General features: G+C 45.0%; 1 protein-coding gene and 1 long non-coding RNA gene across 5 annotated transcripts in view; one reads left to right on the forward strand and one right to left on the reverse strand.

The window, feature by feature from the left end:
* Positions 1 to 13956, forward strand: part of MCF2L2 (MCF.2 cell line derived transforming sequence-like 2) — a 247500-nt gene extending 233544 nt beyond the window's left edge. For all 4 annotated transcript variants that reach the window (XM_064584686.1, XM_064584683.1, XM_064584689.1 and 1 more), the window contains 3 exons: positions 2242 to 2286; positions 5429 to 5517; positions 5911 to 13956. In XM_064584686.1, coding sequence (XP_064440756.1) covers positions 2242 to 2286; positions 5429 to 5515 — 132 coding nt within the window. In that variant the 3' untranslated portion in view covers positions 5516 to 5517; positions 5911 to 13956. The remainder of the gene's footprint in view (positions 1 to 2241; positions 2287 to 5428; positions 5518 to 5910) is intronic.
* Positions 1780 to 6493, reverse strand: LOC123841836 (uncharacterized). Its single transcript, XR_006790301.3, has 3 exons — positions 6404 to 6493; positions 5821 to 6018; positions 1780 to 5473 (listed from the first exon to the last, which is right to left on the reverse strand). It is a non-coding gene; the product is annotated as an uncharacterized LOC123841836 (long non-coding RNA).
* Positions 13957 to 17019: the final 3063 nt, after the last annotated feature.

Below are 17019 nucleotides of genomic sequence, written 5' to 3' on the forward strand. Positions count from 1 at the left end.
GAGACTTAAGCTCAAAATGTGAGGATCTTCGTACCGTGTTCACGCCCATCAGAGAACATTCATTGCAGAAAAGGTGCCTAACAGCTAAACCAACTGGATGACTTGGCCAGCAGGTGTCAGCTGGCTTTTTCCTTGGTACCCCAGTGCCTGCACAGTGGGCTCATAAGAGACACCTTCACAGCAGAGTGGGAGGCTATGCATGGGCCCAGCAGCGTGGGTTTCCTGTTGTCAAGACCGACATAGCTTCTGTCACTGCTGACAGTCAACTGGCCGGTACAGGTGGATGCTGAGCTCCCAGTTGGATAGTATCCCTTGAGGAGAACGGTCGATGTCATCAGACCCCCTCCAGGCTGGAAAGTACAGTAATTCACTCTGAGCAGGATTGACATGTGTGCCTTTCCTGCTCACAGTGCCTCCACTGTTCAAGGACTCATGTAGCATCTGATCAACCATAAAGCATTGCTTTAATGGAGAGACTTGGCCGTCGGCGTATGACCGCAGGACTGACCTACAGTCCTACCACACATCACCCCATTTAGAAGCTGCTGGTCTGATAGAGCCATGGAATAGCCTCCTGAAAGCAAGATGTGCAACAGTTTAGACATGGCACTGTGGGGTGGGGTGCTAGCCTTCAGGATGCAGTATATACCTTAAACCAATGCCATGTCATGGCACTGTGCCCTCAGTAAGCAGAATATATGAATCTGGGAGGCAAGAGGTTGAATGAGTTGTGACCTTATTCATTATCATGCTCTAGTGACTTGCATAGGACATTTGTCTTCCCCATCCCTGCAACGTTCGTTAGTCTCAGTGAGTCTAGAGGTCTTGGTTCCCAAGGGGGGAGTTTCCACCAGGGGACATAGTAAGAGTCCTACTTAACTTGAATCTATGCCCCCTGCTGCTGCAATTGGTTTTTAGGTTGTACCGTTGTTACCATCTCGCTCCCACTCATTCTAGATACCCCTCCTTCTCATCTTCTGCTGGTAGTGTGCCCAGGGGGTGTCCCGGACTCTTGTCTGGCTACTTCTTTTACTTGCCCATTTACAGTTACAGCTGGGTGTGGAGGTGTTGGGGGATGTCCCAGTGGGTCACCTGAGCATCTGGGCACATTCCTCTCTGATGCTGTTAGGTAACAGCCTAAGCTCCTCATGAGGACTAGGATCAATTGCTTCCTCCAGCGTGGCAACTGCTTTTTTTGCCTGTATGTCTAGTGGATGCAGTGTTGGGACCCCTCACGATGAGGATGGAGTGGTGGGACCCCTCACGATAAGGATGCAGTGGTGGGACCCCTCACGATGAGAATTAAATGAGATGAAGCTTTCAGACTAGTGCCTAGATGGCTGTTTGCATATTATCATTAGCAGCTAGTTACCCACATTTGTTCCTCCAGGGAAGGAAAGGAAAGGCTTACCCATAATTTAAAGGCATGTCTCCACCCCACTGCACCCCCCGCTCCCCCGGCTTGTGCGCGTGAGCCCACGCCCTCTCTCTCTCAAAAAATAATAAATCTTTTTTAAAGTTTTGCATATTGTAAGGAATAGAGAAAAGCCTAGTTTGAAAGAAAAATAAAAATAGTTTGCCCATTTGAAATCTGAGCGGTAAGGAATGGGTGGCCTCCGAACAAGTGAGCTCTACGGTGGTCCTGTTATTCCATCTAGTGGACAGCACGGGAAAGGCATGATTTTATCTTCAAAGGTGGTAATTTACCAAAAACATGTATCCTGATAAAAACTCACGGATTCACTTGTTAATAAGTTTCATTCAATTTTTAAACCAAAATGAAAGATCAGAATTCCAACACTAAGTTTGGAAACTAAATTCCCAAAGCCATTTAGGATTTATGTCATGTATGCTAGAAAGATCATCCACCGAAGGAAAAGAGAATATACACCAGTTCTTACTAGCATGAATTTTCACAGCCCACCTTTCCCATTCTTCTTATCCTTCTCCACCAACATTTTTATGTTTATTCTGGTACATGGACTGGGAGTGCCCCCAAGACTCAAAGTATATCTTCCCAACACACCACTAGACCTTGACTGGTACCAGAGCCATTCTGCTCATTTTCCAAGAATGCAACTATCACTTAAAATTTTGCTGTAATCAAATTGAATATTTTTCAAGGACCTTTGTGTTTGGTTTTGTTTTTCGTGTGTGTGTGTGTGTGCGCGCGCGCGCACGTGCATGCTCTGTTTCCTTTTACAGCCATTTATTACCTTTATAATTTGTTTCCTCTTCCAGATATTTATGAGGGTGAAGATAATGGCAAACAAATCTCCCCCAAATGTGAGTAATAATAGGATACTTGGAGTACCCACAGCTGTTCTGAAACCTTTAGTATTATTGTAATCACTATTAACAATAATAACAGGTGTTATTTATTAAATTCCTAAGATGTACCATTTTACTTTATAAGCGCTTTTGCTAATCTTTATATCAAAACTGCAATAGATATTAATATCCCCATTGTTATAGACAAGCAAACTGGTGCTCCCAGAGGCTAAGTGGCTTACGCAAGTGCGCGACAAACTCAGAACTGTGCTCAGGTCGCACTGACCCCGAAGCCTCTGCTCCTACCCTTGGACAATGGGCCTTTCATTTATTCACTCATGGGATCTGCCAGACCCTGAGCCCAAGATTCTGGGGTCTCCTGAGTGCTGTCACCTCTATAGGACCTAAGACTTAGTCCCTAAGGCCCCTAAGGGCCCATGGCCAGTGAATCCAGGAGGAAGGGAGTCAATATGCAAATGACAAAGATGCAGCAGACTCAGACTGGGAGCTGCGCTTTCGTCCCCTGCACTTCCAGCTTGGACTGACGGCCGTTCTCCAAGGTTTGCTGGTTCTGCGAATTTGGAGTCTCTTCCAAGAGCCCGGGGCGATACCGGGTGAATAGGGTATGGTCTCTGCTGCCAAGAGCCCCGGGACCCTCGGGGGAGACATAGGAGGGCTCACCCGGGGCAGCTGCAATTTGTGTCCCTTCAAGGGTCTTATGAGGTGATTGTGGGTGAGCCCACCACCTCCACAGCCCCTCTCCTCCTCTGTCTCCCAGAATAGAATGGGCTAGAATAGAACACAACAGAATAAAGTAGGACAGAACAAAAGAATAGAACAGAACAGATCAGGTGAGGATATCACACCCTGTAAGGGGAATATTGTTCCATAAACTTGTTTTCATTTTAGAGCTTTATTATGTGTATACACTGTGTTGGGTGTAAAACGGGCATCTCTCTGCGGCTGCACCCTAAGGAATATAGACAACTTTGGTCTAGGCTAACTGGGGGCCTGGGGGATCCCAGGCATCCCCCACCCTCACCTGTGGTACCGGGAATGAAGGAGGCCATGTGTGGTGACAGTCCCCAGCAGGGAGGTGGCATTTGGGTATTGTCAGCGCTGGGAAGATCATTTCTCTTCCCAGGCTCAGGCAGATCCCCCCTGAAGGCAGGGAAAGGCCCGGATGACCTTGAAATAATGCAGTCAACCTGTGGCCAACCTGTGTGGCAGCCCTGTGCCGGGCTGAGGGTCCCCTCCCCCTCCGGCTGGGCCCACAGGAGAGGGGCAAGCCGCCACGGGTGCCTGGTCATCATTTTATGCCAGGTGCCACTTCCCTGCGGAGCGGCCGCAACTGGCTGTCAGGTCTCTCAGTTCCTGCACTGCCCCCCAGCCCTGCTGCCCCCGGGCCCGGAGGGCTCCTTGGCTGCCAGAGGCCTCAGGGCCAGGCCCCACCCCTGGCCTCCCCCCCCCCCCCCCGCTTTGTCTGGGGCACTGAGGCCATGGCCCCCAGAGGAGCAGCCCTTCTGTTCACACAGCGCTGTCGGGGGCAGGGGGGTGAGGAGGGGGTGGACTTTACCTCCAACACAGTGTACATCTCTAAAATGAAAACAAGTTCATGGAACAATAGTCCCCTTATAAGTATGATGTCCTCATCTGATCTGATCTGTTCTATTCTGTTCTTTTGTTCTCTTCTGCTTTATTCTATTGTGTTCTATTCTTTTTTTTAAAGATTTTATTTATTTGAGAGAGAGAGAGAGCAAAGGAGGGGGAGGGGCGAGGGAGAGGGAGAGGCAGACTCCTCCTCCCCCCCCCCCCCCCCCGCTGAGCAGGGAGCCTGACCAGGGAGCCTGACCTTGCAGGGCAAGGTCTCCGTTTCCTGCCTTACAGCCTTTCAGCAAGACTGCCAATCCTCATCCTCACTGTCTGCTCCCCGGTGTAAGGGGGTGTGGCTTGGATGACTGCCCGAGAGACGAGTCTCTGGGTGTTACTGTGGATGTCCCCGAGTCCCATCGGGAGGGGGGCAGTGGGAGGCACCTCCCTGAGCCAGTTTTTCCTCCGCCCTCCACCCCTCACCCGACCAGGTCCTGGGACTGGAAATTAAACCAGGTTTGCTGCCATCTGAGAGCACTCTGTCCAGCTGCCTTACAACCCTGCAGCATCAGGCAGGGTCCCTGGAGGCCTCTGGGAAGGGGCTGCCTGGCTGCTCCCTGTTTTCCTTGCACAGCCCCCACTGATCTGCTCTGGGGAGAGCCCTTGGCCCCAGAAGGCCAGCTTGGGAGGCCTCTGGGCAGCAGGTCACGGGTGTTCCCACATGCGTGCTTCCGGCTCACTGCTATAACTCTGCCATCACCCCCAACTGTAGGCTCCTCTGGGATTCCTGTGTCCAGAAAGTCCTTGCCCCCCCATGCCCTGCATATGCCCTTCAAGGCCTCACCCCAACCCTGCCCTTGAATTGTCACCTGAACAGAAACTTCGTCCTGCACTCAGATTCCTGCGGGACTGATTACTCAGCTGCAGCTCAGCCACTCAGCCAACGGAACTTGGTCAAGTGATTATTCCTCTCTCATCTCAGTTTCTCATCTGTATAATGAAGCTAAAGCTCTTACAGGGTTATATGAAGCTTACCTTTTGACCAACTGGCACCCCAGCAGGCACAAAGCAGGGCTCAGTGTCTGGTGGAGGTTGCTAGCATGACTGGCCAGTTAATGAATCAATTCACTGGAAAGACAGGCAGGATGTACTTGCTCCTCTGATTTCCCATGGGGAGAGCGGTGACAGAGGCTACCAAGGGAATGGGAGATGGGCCGTAATCAGGGGAGAAAAAAGAGGGCAAGGGGAAAAGAAGGGAGGGAAGAAGGGTGGAGGGCAGGAAGGTCGTCAAGCACAAAAAGACAACCATTTTCTTGGAGGACAAGGAATAGAGCTATGAACACCATGTAGACATGTCTTCTCAGTCACAGTTACAGAATTTTGAGCTGGAAAAGGGAACCTGGAGATCACAGACCTCCACCTCCCCCGAGGTGAGGCAGTTCAGGTCCTGGGAGAGTAGGAGTTAGAGATGGGGGAGAATGGGTTCTTGGGGACAGGCACTGCCTGGGACATCTGGCCATCCCCTCTCCAGCACAGCAGGCCAAATTCTTCCCTTTCTTTCTCCAAGGCTGCTCCAGCAGAGAGTTTATCTCCATGGCAACCTCTGAGGAGCCTGAAGGTGCAGAAGAAATGGAAAAGGAGAGCAGTGCTCTGAGTGTAATTTATTTTCTTCTTACCTCTTTCATTTTTCTCCCTCATTCCTATTCATCAGCTTCTCCTGCCTCTTCCTCTCCCCGTTTCTCTCTCTCCCCTTTCCCTCTCCCCCCTTTCATGATTCTCACCCAGAAGGACCAGACCTAATCCAGGAAGCTGAGGTCACTGGATCTGCTAAGTGCCTCAGACCCTCCCAGCATAGCATGGCCCCTGTCTCCTTAGCAAAGCACTGGTTTCTGGTCATAAATATGGGGCTCCTGCTGGGATCCCGAGTGACCCCGTTTGAGAGCTAGGGTGGGCCCCAACCTGCCAGCGGGAATCACCGGTTGCGCCTGGCCCGGGCACTCCTCGGCACTGCCAACTCTTGAGGGTGCACCACTGTCCTCTCCCTTATAGCTATCCGGACTTTTCCAGTTGGACGACAGTTATGAAACGTGTTCCTCCAAATCTGTCCTGGAAACGGGAGAAAGCATCCAGGGTAAGAAAGAAGGTGGCGACGAGGACCTGTGAGTGTGAAAGAGGAAAGAACAGTGAGCGAATTGGTTAGCCATTGCTCCCCTGACTCTCCTTGGAATTTCAGGACGACAAACAAAACTAATAAGCCAGTGTGCACCGGCTTGCTCGCCCCTGGGGGGGAGACGACTAATCTGCGGGCAAAAGCAGGGCGGGCGCGGGAAGGATGCCGCAGGACCCTCTTCCCCAGGGAACTGACACTGGTTCCAGACCGCAGCGGCTCCCGGCTCGGCCGAGCCGCCCCAGGCCGCCTTCGATCCGGGCACAGGCTGCGGCGGGCGCTGGGGGCCGAGCCCACCCTTAACTAGAACGCGGCCAAGGGGCCTCGGACCCTCCGAATCTGCCACCCTGGCGCGGGGGGAAGGGCCAGCATCACCTTCCGGAAGCCCGAGGAAGGGTCCGCCGCCTGCCGGCGGAGCCCATTCTCCCGGCGCCGGCGGCGGCGAACCTGGGAACTGCTCCCCACGCGCCTGCGCGAGCTCCGGGCTTTGGGAGCCGACGTCCGCCACCTCCCGGGCGGCCCCACACGCGCCTGCGCCGGCGCCGGGACTGGCAGACGCCCGCGACCCCCCGGGCTGCTCTACGCGCATCTGCAGAGGTTAGCGGAGGCCAGTCCTGGAGGGCTCTGCCCAAGGTTGGCACTCTGACTTTGGGGGCTGGATAATTCTTTGTTGGGGAGGGGAGAGCTGTCTAGTGCATTGTAGGGTATTTGGCAGCATCCCTGGCCTCTTCCCACCCACAAGATGCCAGTAAAATCCCTTTCCCACCCGCTCACCCAAATTATGACAATCTTTTTAAAAATGCCTTCAGACATTGCCAAATTTTTCCTCGGGTGGGAGTGGGGAGGTCTGTTGAGAATCTCCCATCCGAACCTCGGAGGAGCCGAAACTCTGCAGGGGCGGCCCTGTGCTCTTCTCCTTGAATCCCCACAAGAATGTTCCTGTGGTGTTTGTGTTACTTTGTTCCAGGATTGTATCCTTTCAGAGGGTTGGTTCCAAGTTAATGTCTGAGGTATTTCGTTTTAGATTTATTGGTTTTAAAATTAGTTTGTTATCTTTAGCTGTTTTTTATTTTTCGTTTTGTTAGTTATTTTTTAGTTAATTTCTATTTTTAGTTTTCTAGTTATTTAATTTTATAGCTTTAAGGTTACTTTATTTATAAATATTGTTTTCAAGGTTATTTCGTTTTTGAGTTATTCATTTTCAGTTTCTTATTTACAGTTACTTTTAGTTAATACATTTCCAAATTAGCTTTAGAATTATTTTAAATTATCTTTACAATTATTAATATCTGAGTTATTTACTTTTATAGTTATTCTGTTTTTTAGTTATTGGAGTTTTTTGAGTTATTTATTTTTACAGTTACTTATTTGCCTACTAAAAATTCACTGGAAGTTTTAAAACTATTTTAGAATTATTTTCAGGATAAAGTGTTTTTAGTTATTTTAGAGTTTTTTCCCCTTGTTAATTTTAGAGTTTCTTATAGTCACAGTTATTTATTTTTAGTTATTTTAGATTTGGGGTTGTTTATATTCATTTATTATCTTTTAGTTTTTTGGTTTTAAGTTATTTTCAATTGTTGCATTTTTGAGCATTATATTTCCTGAATTTTTTATTTTCAGAGTTTTTGAGAGATTTAGTTTTGAGTTATTTTTGGTTATTCTCAATTATTACTTTTCATTTACATCTTTGCCACTTAAAATTTTTTTCTGTTCTGTATTTTTACTTATTTCATTTTCAGATTTATTTTCAGAATTATTTAGTGTTAGAATCACTTAGTCTAGGGGATCCAAACAAGAGAGAGAGACAACATCAGTAATTTTAACAGAGAGAATTCAGTATAAAGAATTGTTATCCAGCTATTGGAAATTTTAAGAGGAAAAAAAGTGATAAGGTGATATCATGGAGATGGTAACTGCAAGACGCAGCTACCAAGGGCTGAGGGAGCAAAGGGAGGAGGTTGGAGGTAGCCCTGCAGAGCTGGGCTTAGCCCTCTGAGGAGGAAGTGTTGCTTGATAGGACAGGTGTCCCAGGAGCTGGAAGTTGGTCTGGGAGCTGCCAGCTTGGTGCTGGTATCTTTGAAGCAGGGGGGTGGGGGTGATGAGGCTGGTTACGGAGGTGTTGGGAAAATGGCCAACTGCAGCTACTGGAATCAGCTGTTGTTCTCAGGGTGCAGACTGGTTGCTAGGAGGATGCTGACAGGAACTCAGGCACACAGAGGTCCCCTGCTCCCCTCTTACAGCCTCTGGTCAGTCTGCTCTATTGGCCGAGCCTGACAGAGAGTAGCTGGCAAAGGAGGTGAGTGGCCCCAGGCCCCAAAGCAGAGATTAGAAGGGTGGGCTGAAAGCTGAGAAATCTTGGCTAATAACCAGCACACTGACCTCTGGAGTTGTTTACTTTTAGAGTTAGTTTTGGATTTAGTTAGTTTTGGAATTGTTAGCGTGATTTGATTTTAACTTTTCACTGGACGTGGGATCTGGCTAAGTTTTTGATTCCCAGATTTGTTTCTGGAATGCAGTGGGAACTTCTTAAACACCTGAGGACTGTCTCCCATGTGACTCAAGAAAATCACTTCAGAATCAAGAAAACAAAAATAAGTATCTCACTTTGTTCATAAAGAAGCCCTTTGACTTTGTGGCCAAAAAAGGGCAGAGACTAAGGGACAGACCATCAGGGAGAGGCTCTTCGGCAAAATTGTCCAACAGGGTGTTCTTTGAAATTTTTCAGAAAGTTATGTTGTGGAGCTACCCTCTTGTGCCCCTTTCCTAACAACAAAGTATCATTCTCAGTGGAGTGTGTTTCACATTTGTAGACTACAATATTGATTATTTGAACACTAAAAATAAAGTTCTTTCCAAATCCATAGGAAATCTTATCTCCTTCTACTTGCATTTTTTTCCAACACACATTATTCCATTCTGGCCATAAAACATTTATTTGGTTGTTTATTTGTTCATTCTAATCAATACCTATTTCCTGAGCACTCCTGTCCTCAGGAAGGTGCTGGCATCAGGAGAGACCAGGAAGGCATGACGATGAGTGAGAAGCTCTCAGTACAGTTGGGAGAGACAGATGAGGAAACAGATCATCACAACACAATATGACAAATACTATGGGGGCACGGAATCCTGCCACTGATTTCTGATGTCATCAGGGATGGCGTGACATCTGGGCTAGGTCTCCTGGAGCAGGTGTTTTCTCCAGGTGGAGAAGGAGAAGGACATCCTGGTCGTGCACAGGCACAGAGGCATGGAGGAGCTATGCATGGCAGGGAGGATGCATTGACAGAGGCCACTGGGCCACAGGATTCAGAAAGGTACTAGCATTAGGGCTGGCCAAGCACTGGCCCTGGTGCTTGACAGATAGGACTTCATTTGGTCCTCACAGCCAGTTTGAAAAAGAGTAGGAAGCAACCTCAAGAGTCAATGCTCTTCCTAAATAGAAAACCTGAACAGACCCATAACCACTAAGGAAATTGAAGCAGTAATCAAAAATCTCCCAACAAACAAGAGCCCAGGGCCAGATGGCTTCCCAGGGGAATTCTACCAAACATTTAAAGAAGAATTAATACCTATTCTTCTGAAGCTGTTTCGAAGAATAGAAATGAAAGGAAAACTTCCAAACTCATTTTACAAGGCCACCATTACATTGATCCCAAAACCAAAGACCCCATCAAAAAGGAGAATTACAGACCAATATCCTTGATGAACATGGATGCAAAAATTCTCACCAAAATACTAGCCAATAGGATCCAACAGTACATTAAAAGGATTGTTCACCACAACCAAGTGGGATTTATTCCTGGGCTGCAAGGTTGGTTCAACATCTGCAAATCAATCAACGTGATACAATACATTAATAAAAGAACAAGAACCATATGATCCTCTCAATAGATGCAGAAAAAGCATTTGACAAAGTACAGCAAGCTTTCTTGATTGAAACTCTTCACAGTGTAGGGATAGAGGGTACATACCTCAATATCATAAAAGCCATCTATGAAAAACCTACAGCAAATATCATTCTCAATGGGCAAAAACTGAGAGCTTTCCCCCTAAGGTCAGGAACACAGCAGGCATGTCCACTATCACCACTGCTATTCAACATAGTATTAGAAGTCCTAGCCACAGCCATCAGACAACAGAAAGAAATAAAGGCATCTGAATAGGCAAAGAAGAAGTGAAACTCTCACTCTTTGCAGATGATATGTACTTTATGTGGAAAACCCAAAAGACTCCACCCCAAAACTGCTAGAACTCATACAGGAATTCACTAAAGTGGCAGGATATAAAATCAATGCACAGAAATCAGCTGCATTTATATACATCAACAACGAGACAAGAAAGAGAAATTAAGGAGTCGATCCCATTTACAATTGCACCCAAAACCATAAGATACCTAGGAATAAATCTAACCAAAGAGGCAAAGAATCTGTATTCAGAAAACTATAGAATACTCATGAAAGAAATTGAGGAAGACAAAAAGAAATGGAAAAATGTTCCATACTCCTGGAGTGGAAGAACAAATATTGTGAAAATGTCCATGCTACCTAGAGCAATCTACACATTATGCAATCCCTATCAAAATACCATCCACTTTTTTCAAAGAAATGGAACAAATAATCCTAAAATTTGTATGGAACCAGAAAAGACCCCGAATAGCTAGAGGAATGCTCAAAAGAAAAGCAAAGCCAGTGGCACCACAATTCCAGACTTCAAGCTCTATTACAAAGCTGTCATCATCAAGACAGTATGGTACTGGCACAAAAACAGACACATAGATCAATGGAACAGAATAGAGAGCTCAGAAATGGACCCTCAACTCCGTGGTCAACTAATCTTCGACAAAGCAGGAAAGAATGTCCAATGGAAAAAAGACAGTCTCTTCAACAAATGATGTTGAGAAAATTGGATAGCCACATGCAGAAGGATGAAACTGGACCATTTCCTTACACCACACACAAAAATAAACTCAAAATGGATGAAAGACCTAAATGTGAGACAGGAATCCATCAAAATCCTTGAGGAGAACACAGACAGCAACCTCTTTGACCCCAGCCACAGCAACTTCTTCCTAGAAACATTGCCGGAGGTAAGGGAAGCAAGGGCAAAAATGAACTACTGGGACTTCATCAAGATAAAAAGCTTTTGCACAGTAAAGGAAACAGTCAACAAAACCAAAAGACAACCAACAGAATGGGAGAAGATACTTGCAGATGACATATCAGATAAAGGACTAGTATCCAAAATCTATAAAGAACTTATCAAACTCAACACCCAAAGAACAAATAATCCAATCAAGAAATGGGCAGAAGACATGAACAGACATTTCTGTAGAGAAGACATCCAAATGGCCAACAGACACATGATAAAGTGCTCAACATCACTCAGCATCAGGGAAATACAAATCAAAACCTCAATGAGATACCACCTCACACCAGTCAGAATGGCTAAAATTAACAAGTCAGGAAAAGACAGATGTTGGCGAGGATGTGGACAAAGGGGAACCCTCCTACACTGTTGGTGGGAATGCAAGCTGGTGCAGCCACTCTGGAAAACAGTATGGAGGTTCCTCAAAAAGTTGAAAATAGAGCTACCCTATGACCCAGCAATTGCACAACTGGGTATTTACCCCAAAGATACAAATGAAGTGATCCAAAGGGGCATGTGCACTCCAATGTTTATAGCAGCAATGTCCACAATAGCCAAACTATGGAAAGAGCCAAGATGTTCATCACAGATGAATGGATAAAGAAGATGTGAGATAGATAGATATATATATATATATATACACACACACAATGGAATATTATGCAGCTATAAAAAAAACCCGAAATCTTGCCATTTGCAACGACGTGGATGGAACTAGAGGGTATTATGCAAAATAAGTCAATCAGAGAAAGACAGGTATCATATGATCTCACTGATATGAGGAATTTGAGAAACAAGACAGAGGATCATAGGGGAAGGGAGGGAAAAATGAAACAAGATGAAACCAGAGAGGGAGACAAACCATAAGAGACTCTTAATCTCAGGAAACAAACTGAGGGTTGCTGGAATGGAGGGGGCGGGGAGGGATGGGGTGGCTGGGTGATGGACATTGGGGAGGGTGAGTACTATGGTGAGTGCTGTGAATTGTGTAAGACTGATGAATCACAGACCTGTACCCCTGAAACAAATAATACATTATATGTTAATAAAATTTTTTTTTTTAAAGAGTCAATGCTCTTCCTGGTCTTACTGTTCCAATCACAGCCTAGAAGTTCCTTTGACTTGTCATTTCTGGAATTCTTCAGCTCATTTCTGGCTTTATCCTTGGCCCATTCACTCCTCCCCACCTACCCTTGGAGGTGAGTCTCTCCCTCCTCTATCTTTTGATTCCTGTTTCTTAAACATCTGTGGGGAAGGAGGAGGGTTGAGACCAGCCAGCTGTGGGGTACAGGTGAGGCCAGCTGCAGAGGAGGTAGACAAGAGCAGAGGAGAGCCCCTGGGGGGGTCTCTTCGGCGAGTTCTGCAGACCAGCATGGTGAGAACTGAGCTCTTGGTGAACCAATCATAACCTGCAACTGCGAACAACACCCCTTGAAAGTTTGTGGGGATGCCTTCCCAAAGCGGGGAACCTGCTTTAGATCCAGTCCAAGCTTGTGAATCAACAGATTGGGATTTTTAAAAGCACACAGAGCCCTTTGCTGCATTAACAGCACTGGACATGTCTACCCAGTCAAAAGAAAGTATAGTCCTTCACAATCTATGATGGCATATTTTCACACTTTTTTTAATAGAACACATTCGTTCAGTCAATCTTGAATATGTTTCTCAGCATACTTCTCTGCTTTGGTCTCTCTGGTCATTTTATCAAGCACTGTATACATTTCTCAATGAGAATATGTAAGTACTGGGGCTGGACAGAAGAATCTCTGGATTCTGACTATTAGAATTGTCAGAAAACACATCACTTGGATCCTCTTAAACACTCTGACCATTGACTAGCCACGTGTCCACTACAGAAACAGCCCAAAGCTTTCTCAATCCTTTGGACGTCAGTCATTTTCTGAAACTACAAAACCAGCCACACTCGTGGTGCTGGCAGAGTGCAAAGTGCCCCAACCCCCCCAGCCCTCACATGAGGAGCGTCTCCACAAATCTTGGATCACAGGTGGGTAACCTGAGAAACCATTTCAGGACCAGTCATCGTTGCTGATGCTGTCCCCAGGTGCTCTTTGGTAGCCCCCTCTGACCTTCCACTCTGGCTCCTTTGGCTAAGCCCCACACTGCCGCTCGGCTTATAGGTGTCCTCTGAGAGAAACAAGAAAACAAAATAAAGGATGGCTTTTACGTGAATGAAACTTATGTCATCTTTCTATTTGAGGAAATGGAAAAGAATTAAAAACCATCAGATAAAATCTTCCAGCCAGTTATTCAAGTCAGCCATAGCTTTATAGAGTTGCCTGTTGCCCACTAGAGGGACTCGTTTCAACGTGTCGCTGAGGACCGGGCATGCTGCAGCCGCACAACAAGGTGCCCTGACTGAAACCAGCCCTGGATCTGTGAAAGATGGCTAGAGTCTGGAGTCCACACTGAACACCCGCCATGCCTTATGAAATAATTAGTAAGTTAGAGATCCTCTAAATCAGCATTTCCCAGAGTATATTTTGCAAAATAGGCAGAAGAGTTTAAGAGTTCAATGAGTTAATCCCAAGTTGAAAAAAAATTTTTTTAATATATTTTTTAAATACTATGTATTCTATTTCTCATTTGGTTGATCCCAGTTAGTGAATTAAAGGATCTGAGAACTCTTTCATGAAGGAAGTCTGTATTTTTTTGTTCAACTCATGATTTCCCAAACCTGTTTGACCACAGGATCCTTTTCTTTGTGGAATATAACATTCCTTGTACATTCGTAAGGGGGAAGCTGCTGTAACAGAGATCCATCCGTATAGTGCCTTAAAGAATATTTCTGTCTCACAGAACAGCCTGGGTTGTGTATGCAGCCTGCTCTGCTCCACACAGTCATTGGGTGTCCCAGGTTCTGGTTTTTCCACCATCCTCTAGAACTTTGTCCTTGTATATGACCGAAAGCATGTCTCAGGAATGCCCAGTTTCCAGCTTGCAGGAAGGAGAAAGAACTTGGAAGATTACAATGTTTTAAGGCCTAGCCTACAAATGTCACACAATAAACACTTACACCTTTAGGGGGCTGGTAAATCCAATTGCAGCTCAGGAAAGACAACAGAATAAAAACCAAATCTCTGATCCTGGAGGAGAGGCAGGAATATGTGCCAGGCCCAGAGATGCTGGGGGAGGAGGTACTGTGAAGACCACACACAACCTCCCACCCCAAGACCTGGGGGCATAGTGCCTGCATGACTGAGACACAATCAGAACCGAGCAATCATGCTTCAGCCCCAGGCCAACTGACAAGCATTAGGCAACAATAGTGGGCTACTGTAGGGAGAGCCACAGTGCATGCTGGGAGGCTGTCTGACAGACACCAGGGAAGACCTAAATTGAGGATGGAGCAGACACTGAGGAAAACATTTGGGCAAACAAGTCCATACCCTAAACACAGGTAACCCTTGAGGAGTTGGAAGTGTGTGGTGTACCTAAGGGTAAGTATAGCAACAAGAAACCAAAGATCTACAAGGAATGAAGACTGCAAGAAATCATAATCACATGAGTAAGTGCAAAAGCTTTTTCCCCCTATTATTTATATCTCTAAAAAGATAATGGATTGTTTAAATAGAAAATAACAACAATATGTTGTGGAATGTATAATAAATGCAGAATTAAAATGTATGACAACAACAGAACTGAAGCCAAGAGGGAAGAAATTGAAGTACACTGTTGTAAGTTTCCTGTATTATATGTGAAGTGTTATTGAATCATTTGAAGGTACATTGTGATACCTTAAAGTTATATACTATAAACTCTAAAGCAAACACTAAAATAACACGCAGAGTTATAACAAATAAGCCAACAAATGAGATAAAATGGAATTTTAAAAATGCAACTAATCCAAGAGTTGGTAGAGAAAGAGGAGAAATGAAACCAAGAACAGATAGGAAAAATAGAAAACAATTGCCAAGATGGTAGATAGAAACATAACCAATCATATGATATAAACACCTCAATGAAAAAGGAGAGATTGTCAAATGGATATTTAAAAAAAAAAGACCAACCCTGTGGCCTGCTTTAACAAACCCACTTTAAGTATTGTTGGATTAATCAAACAAGGAGGCCATCAGCCTGAGGTGGCTTTAGTGCCTGAGTAGCTTAAGCAAGGAAACCAAAACCTATGCCTATAATGCTTCAAGGTTAGGAAACTGAAACCTAAGTACAACCAATCACAAACAGCCACCTAGATTTTCTCAAAGAATGCAACCACTTAGGCTATAGCCAATCAAATAATTTCCTTGCTTTGTTTCCACCTCTTCTCTATAAAAGTCTTTCCACTAACTCCTGAAAGTGGAGTGTTCCTAATCACTTCTGGTTTGGCATTACCCTATTTGAATTGATTTTTACTCAAATAAACAAAAATTTTAATATGCCTCAGTTTATCTGTTAACAGTATAAAGACACAAATAGATGAAACGCAAAAGAATGGAAAAAGATATACCATGCTAACACTAATCAAAAAAAAAAAAAAAAAAAAAGCCAGAATGACTATGTTAATATAAAACAAAGTGGGTCTCAGAATAAAAAATATGACCAAAATAAAGATCATTAAAAAATGATAAAATAGCTAATCCATCAAGAGGATATAGCAATCCTAACTGTTTACACATCAATAACAGAGCTTCAGAATACACAAAGCAAAAACAGAACTGCAAAGAGAATAAACAAATCCATAATTATAGTTTGATATTTCAACTCCTCTCTTGCAAGAATTGATAAAATAATAGAAAAATGGAAGAATATAGAACACTTGAATAACACTATCAACCAACTTAACCTAATTAACATTTATAGAACACTGAATCCAACAACAAAAGAATATAAACATTGCTCTTAAGGGCACACAGACAGACCATTGTTATGGGCTGAATTGTGTTGTCTCCTCTCTACCCCACCCCCTCCATGTTGTGTTGGCCTTAGTCTATTGATAGTGATACTATGGGCTAGAAATGCCTGAGGCGCCCACCTGGGCCATATTACTCATAGAGAGCCCCCACAGACATATCTCTCCATAGGGTCAATGTTGTGACTGGACAGGCCCTTCTGGTTCTTTTTTTTTTTTTTTTTAAGATTTTATTTATTTATTTGACAAAGACAGAGACAGCGAGAGCAGGAACACAAGCAGGGGGAGTGGGAAAGGGAGAAGCAGGCTTCCTGCTGAGCCGGGAGCCCGATGTGGGACTCGATCCCAGGACCCTGGGATCATGACCTGAGCCGAAGGCAGTCGCTTAACCAACTGAGCCACCCAGGCGCCCAAGCCCTTCTGGTTCTTATTATGACTATAAGAAGCACTTCAGCAAGAAACCATTAGGGAACTTTGAGGAACAAGATCTATTACTCGCAAGTCCTGGAGGATACATGGTATATCTGAGAGCCACAAAGTGAGGTAATGGGTAGAGAGAGGCAGAGAGCGCAAATCTGGGGCTCTGCTTTGATTAGGGTCCAAGGCTAGAGTGTCTAGATTCACTCTTTATTAGCTAATTTTAAGCATAAGAGAGATAATTAGGGAATAGGAAGGGAGAAAGCAAAAGAATGTTGAAGAAGAACCAAAGTTGGAGGGCTAACAATACCTGATTTCAAGGTTTATCATAAAGCTACAGAAATCAAGGCAATTTGATCTTGACATAAAGACAGAAAATCATATCAATGGAACAGATACATATGGACAACTGATATTCAACAAAACTGCAAAGGCAATAGAGTGAAGAAAGGATAATCTTTTCAATAATTGGTGCTGGAACAACCAGTTTTCTATACGCAAAGCAATGAACTTACATCCACATCTCAAACCATATGCAACCCTCAATAAGATTAATAGTTTT

The sequence above is a fragment of the Mirounga angustirostris genome, unplaced genomic scaffold, assembly GCF_029215605.1.
Source record: "Mirounga angustirostris isolate CCGP_5_RB_7025 unplaced genomic scaffold, mMirAng1.0.hap1 SCAF_1, whole genome shotgun sequence".
NCBI classification, from domain to species: Eukaryota; Metazoa; Chordata; class Mammalia; order Carnivora; family Phocidae; genus Mirounga; species Mirounga angustirostris.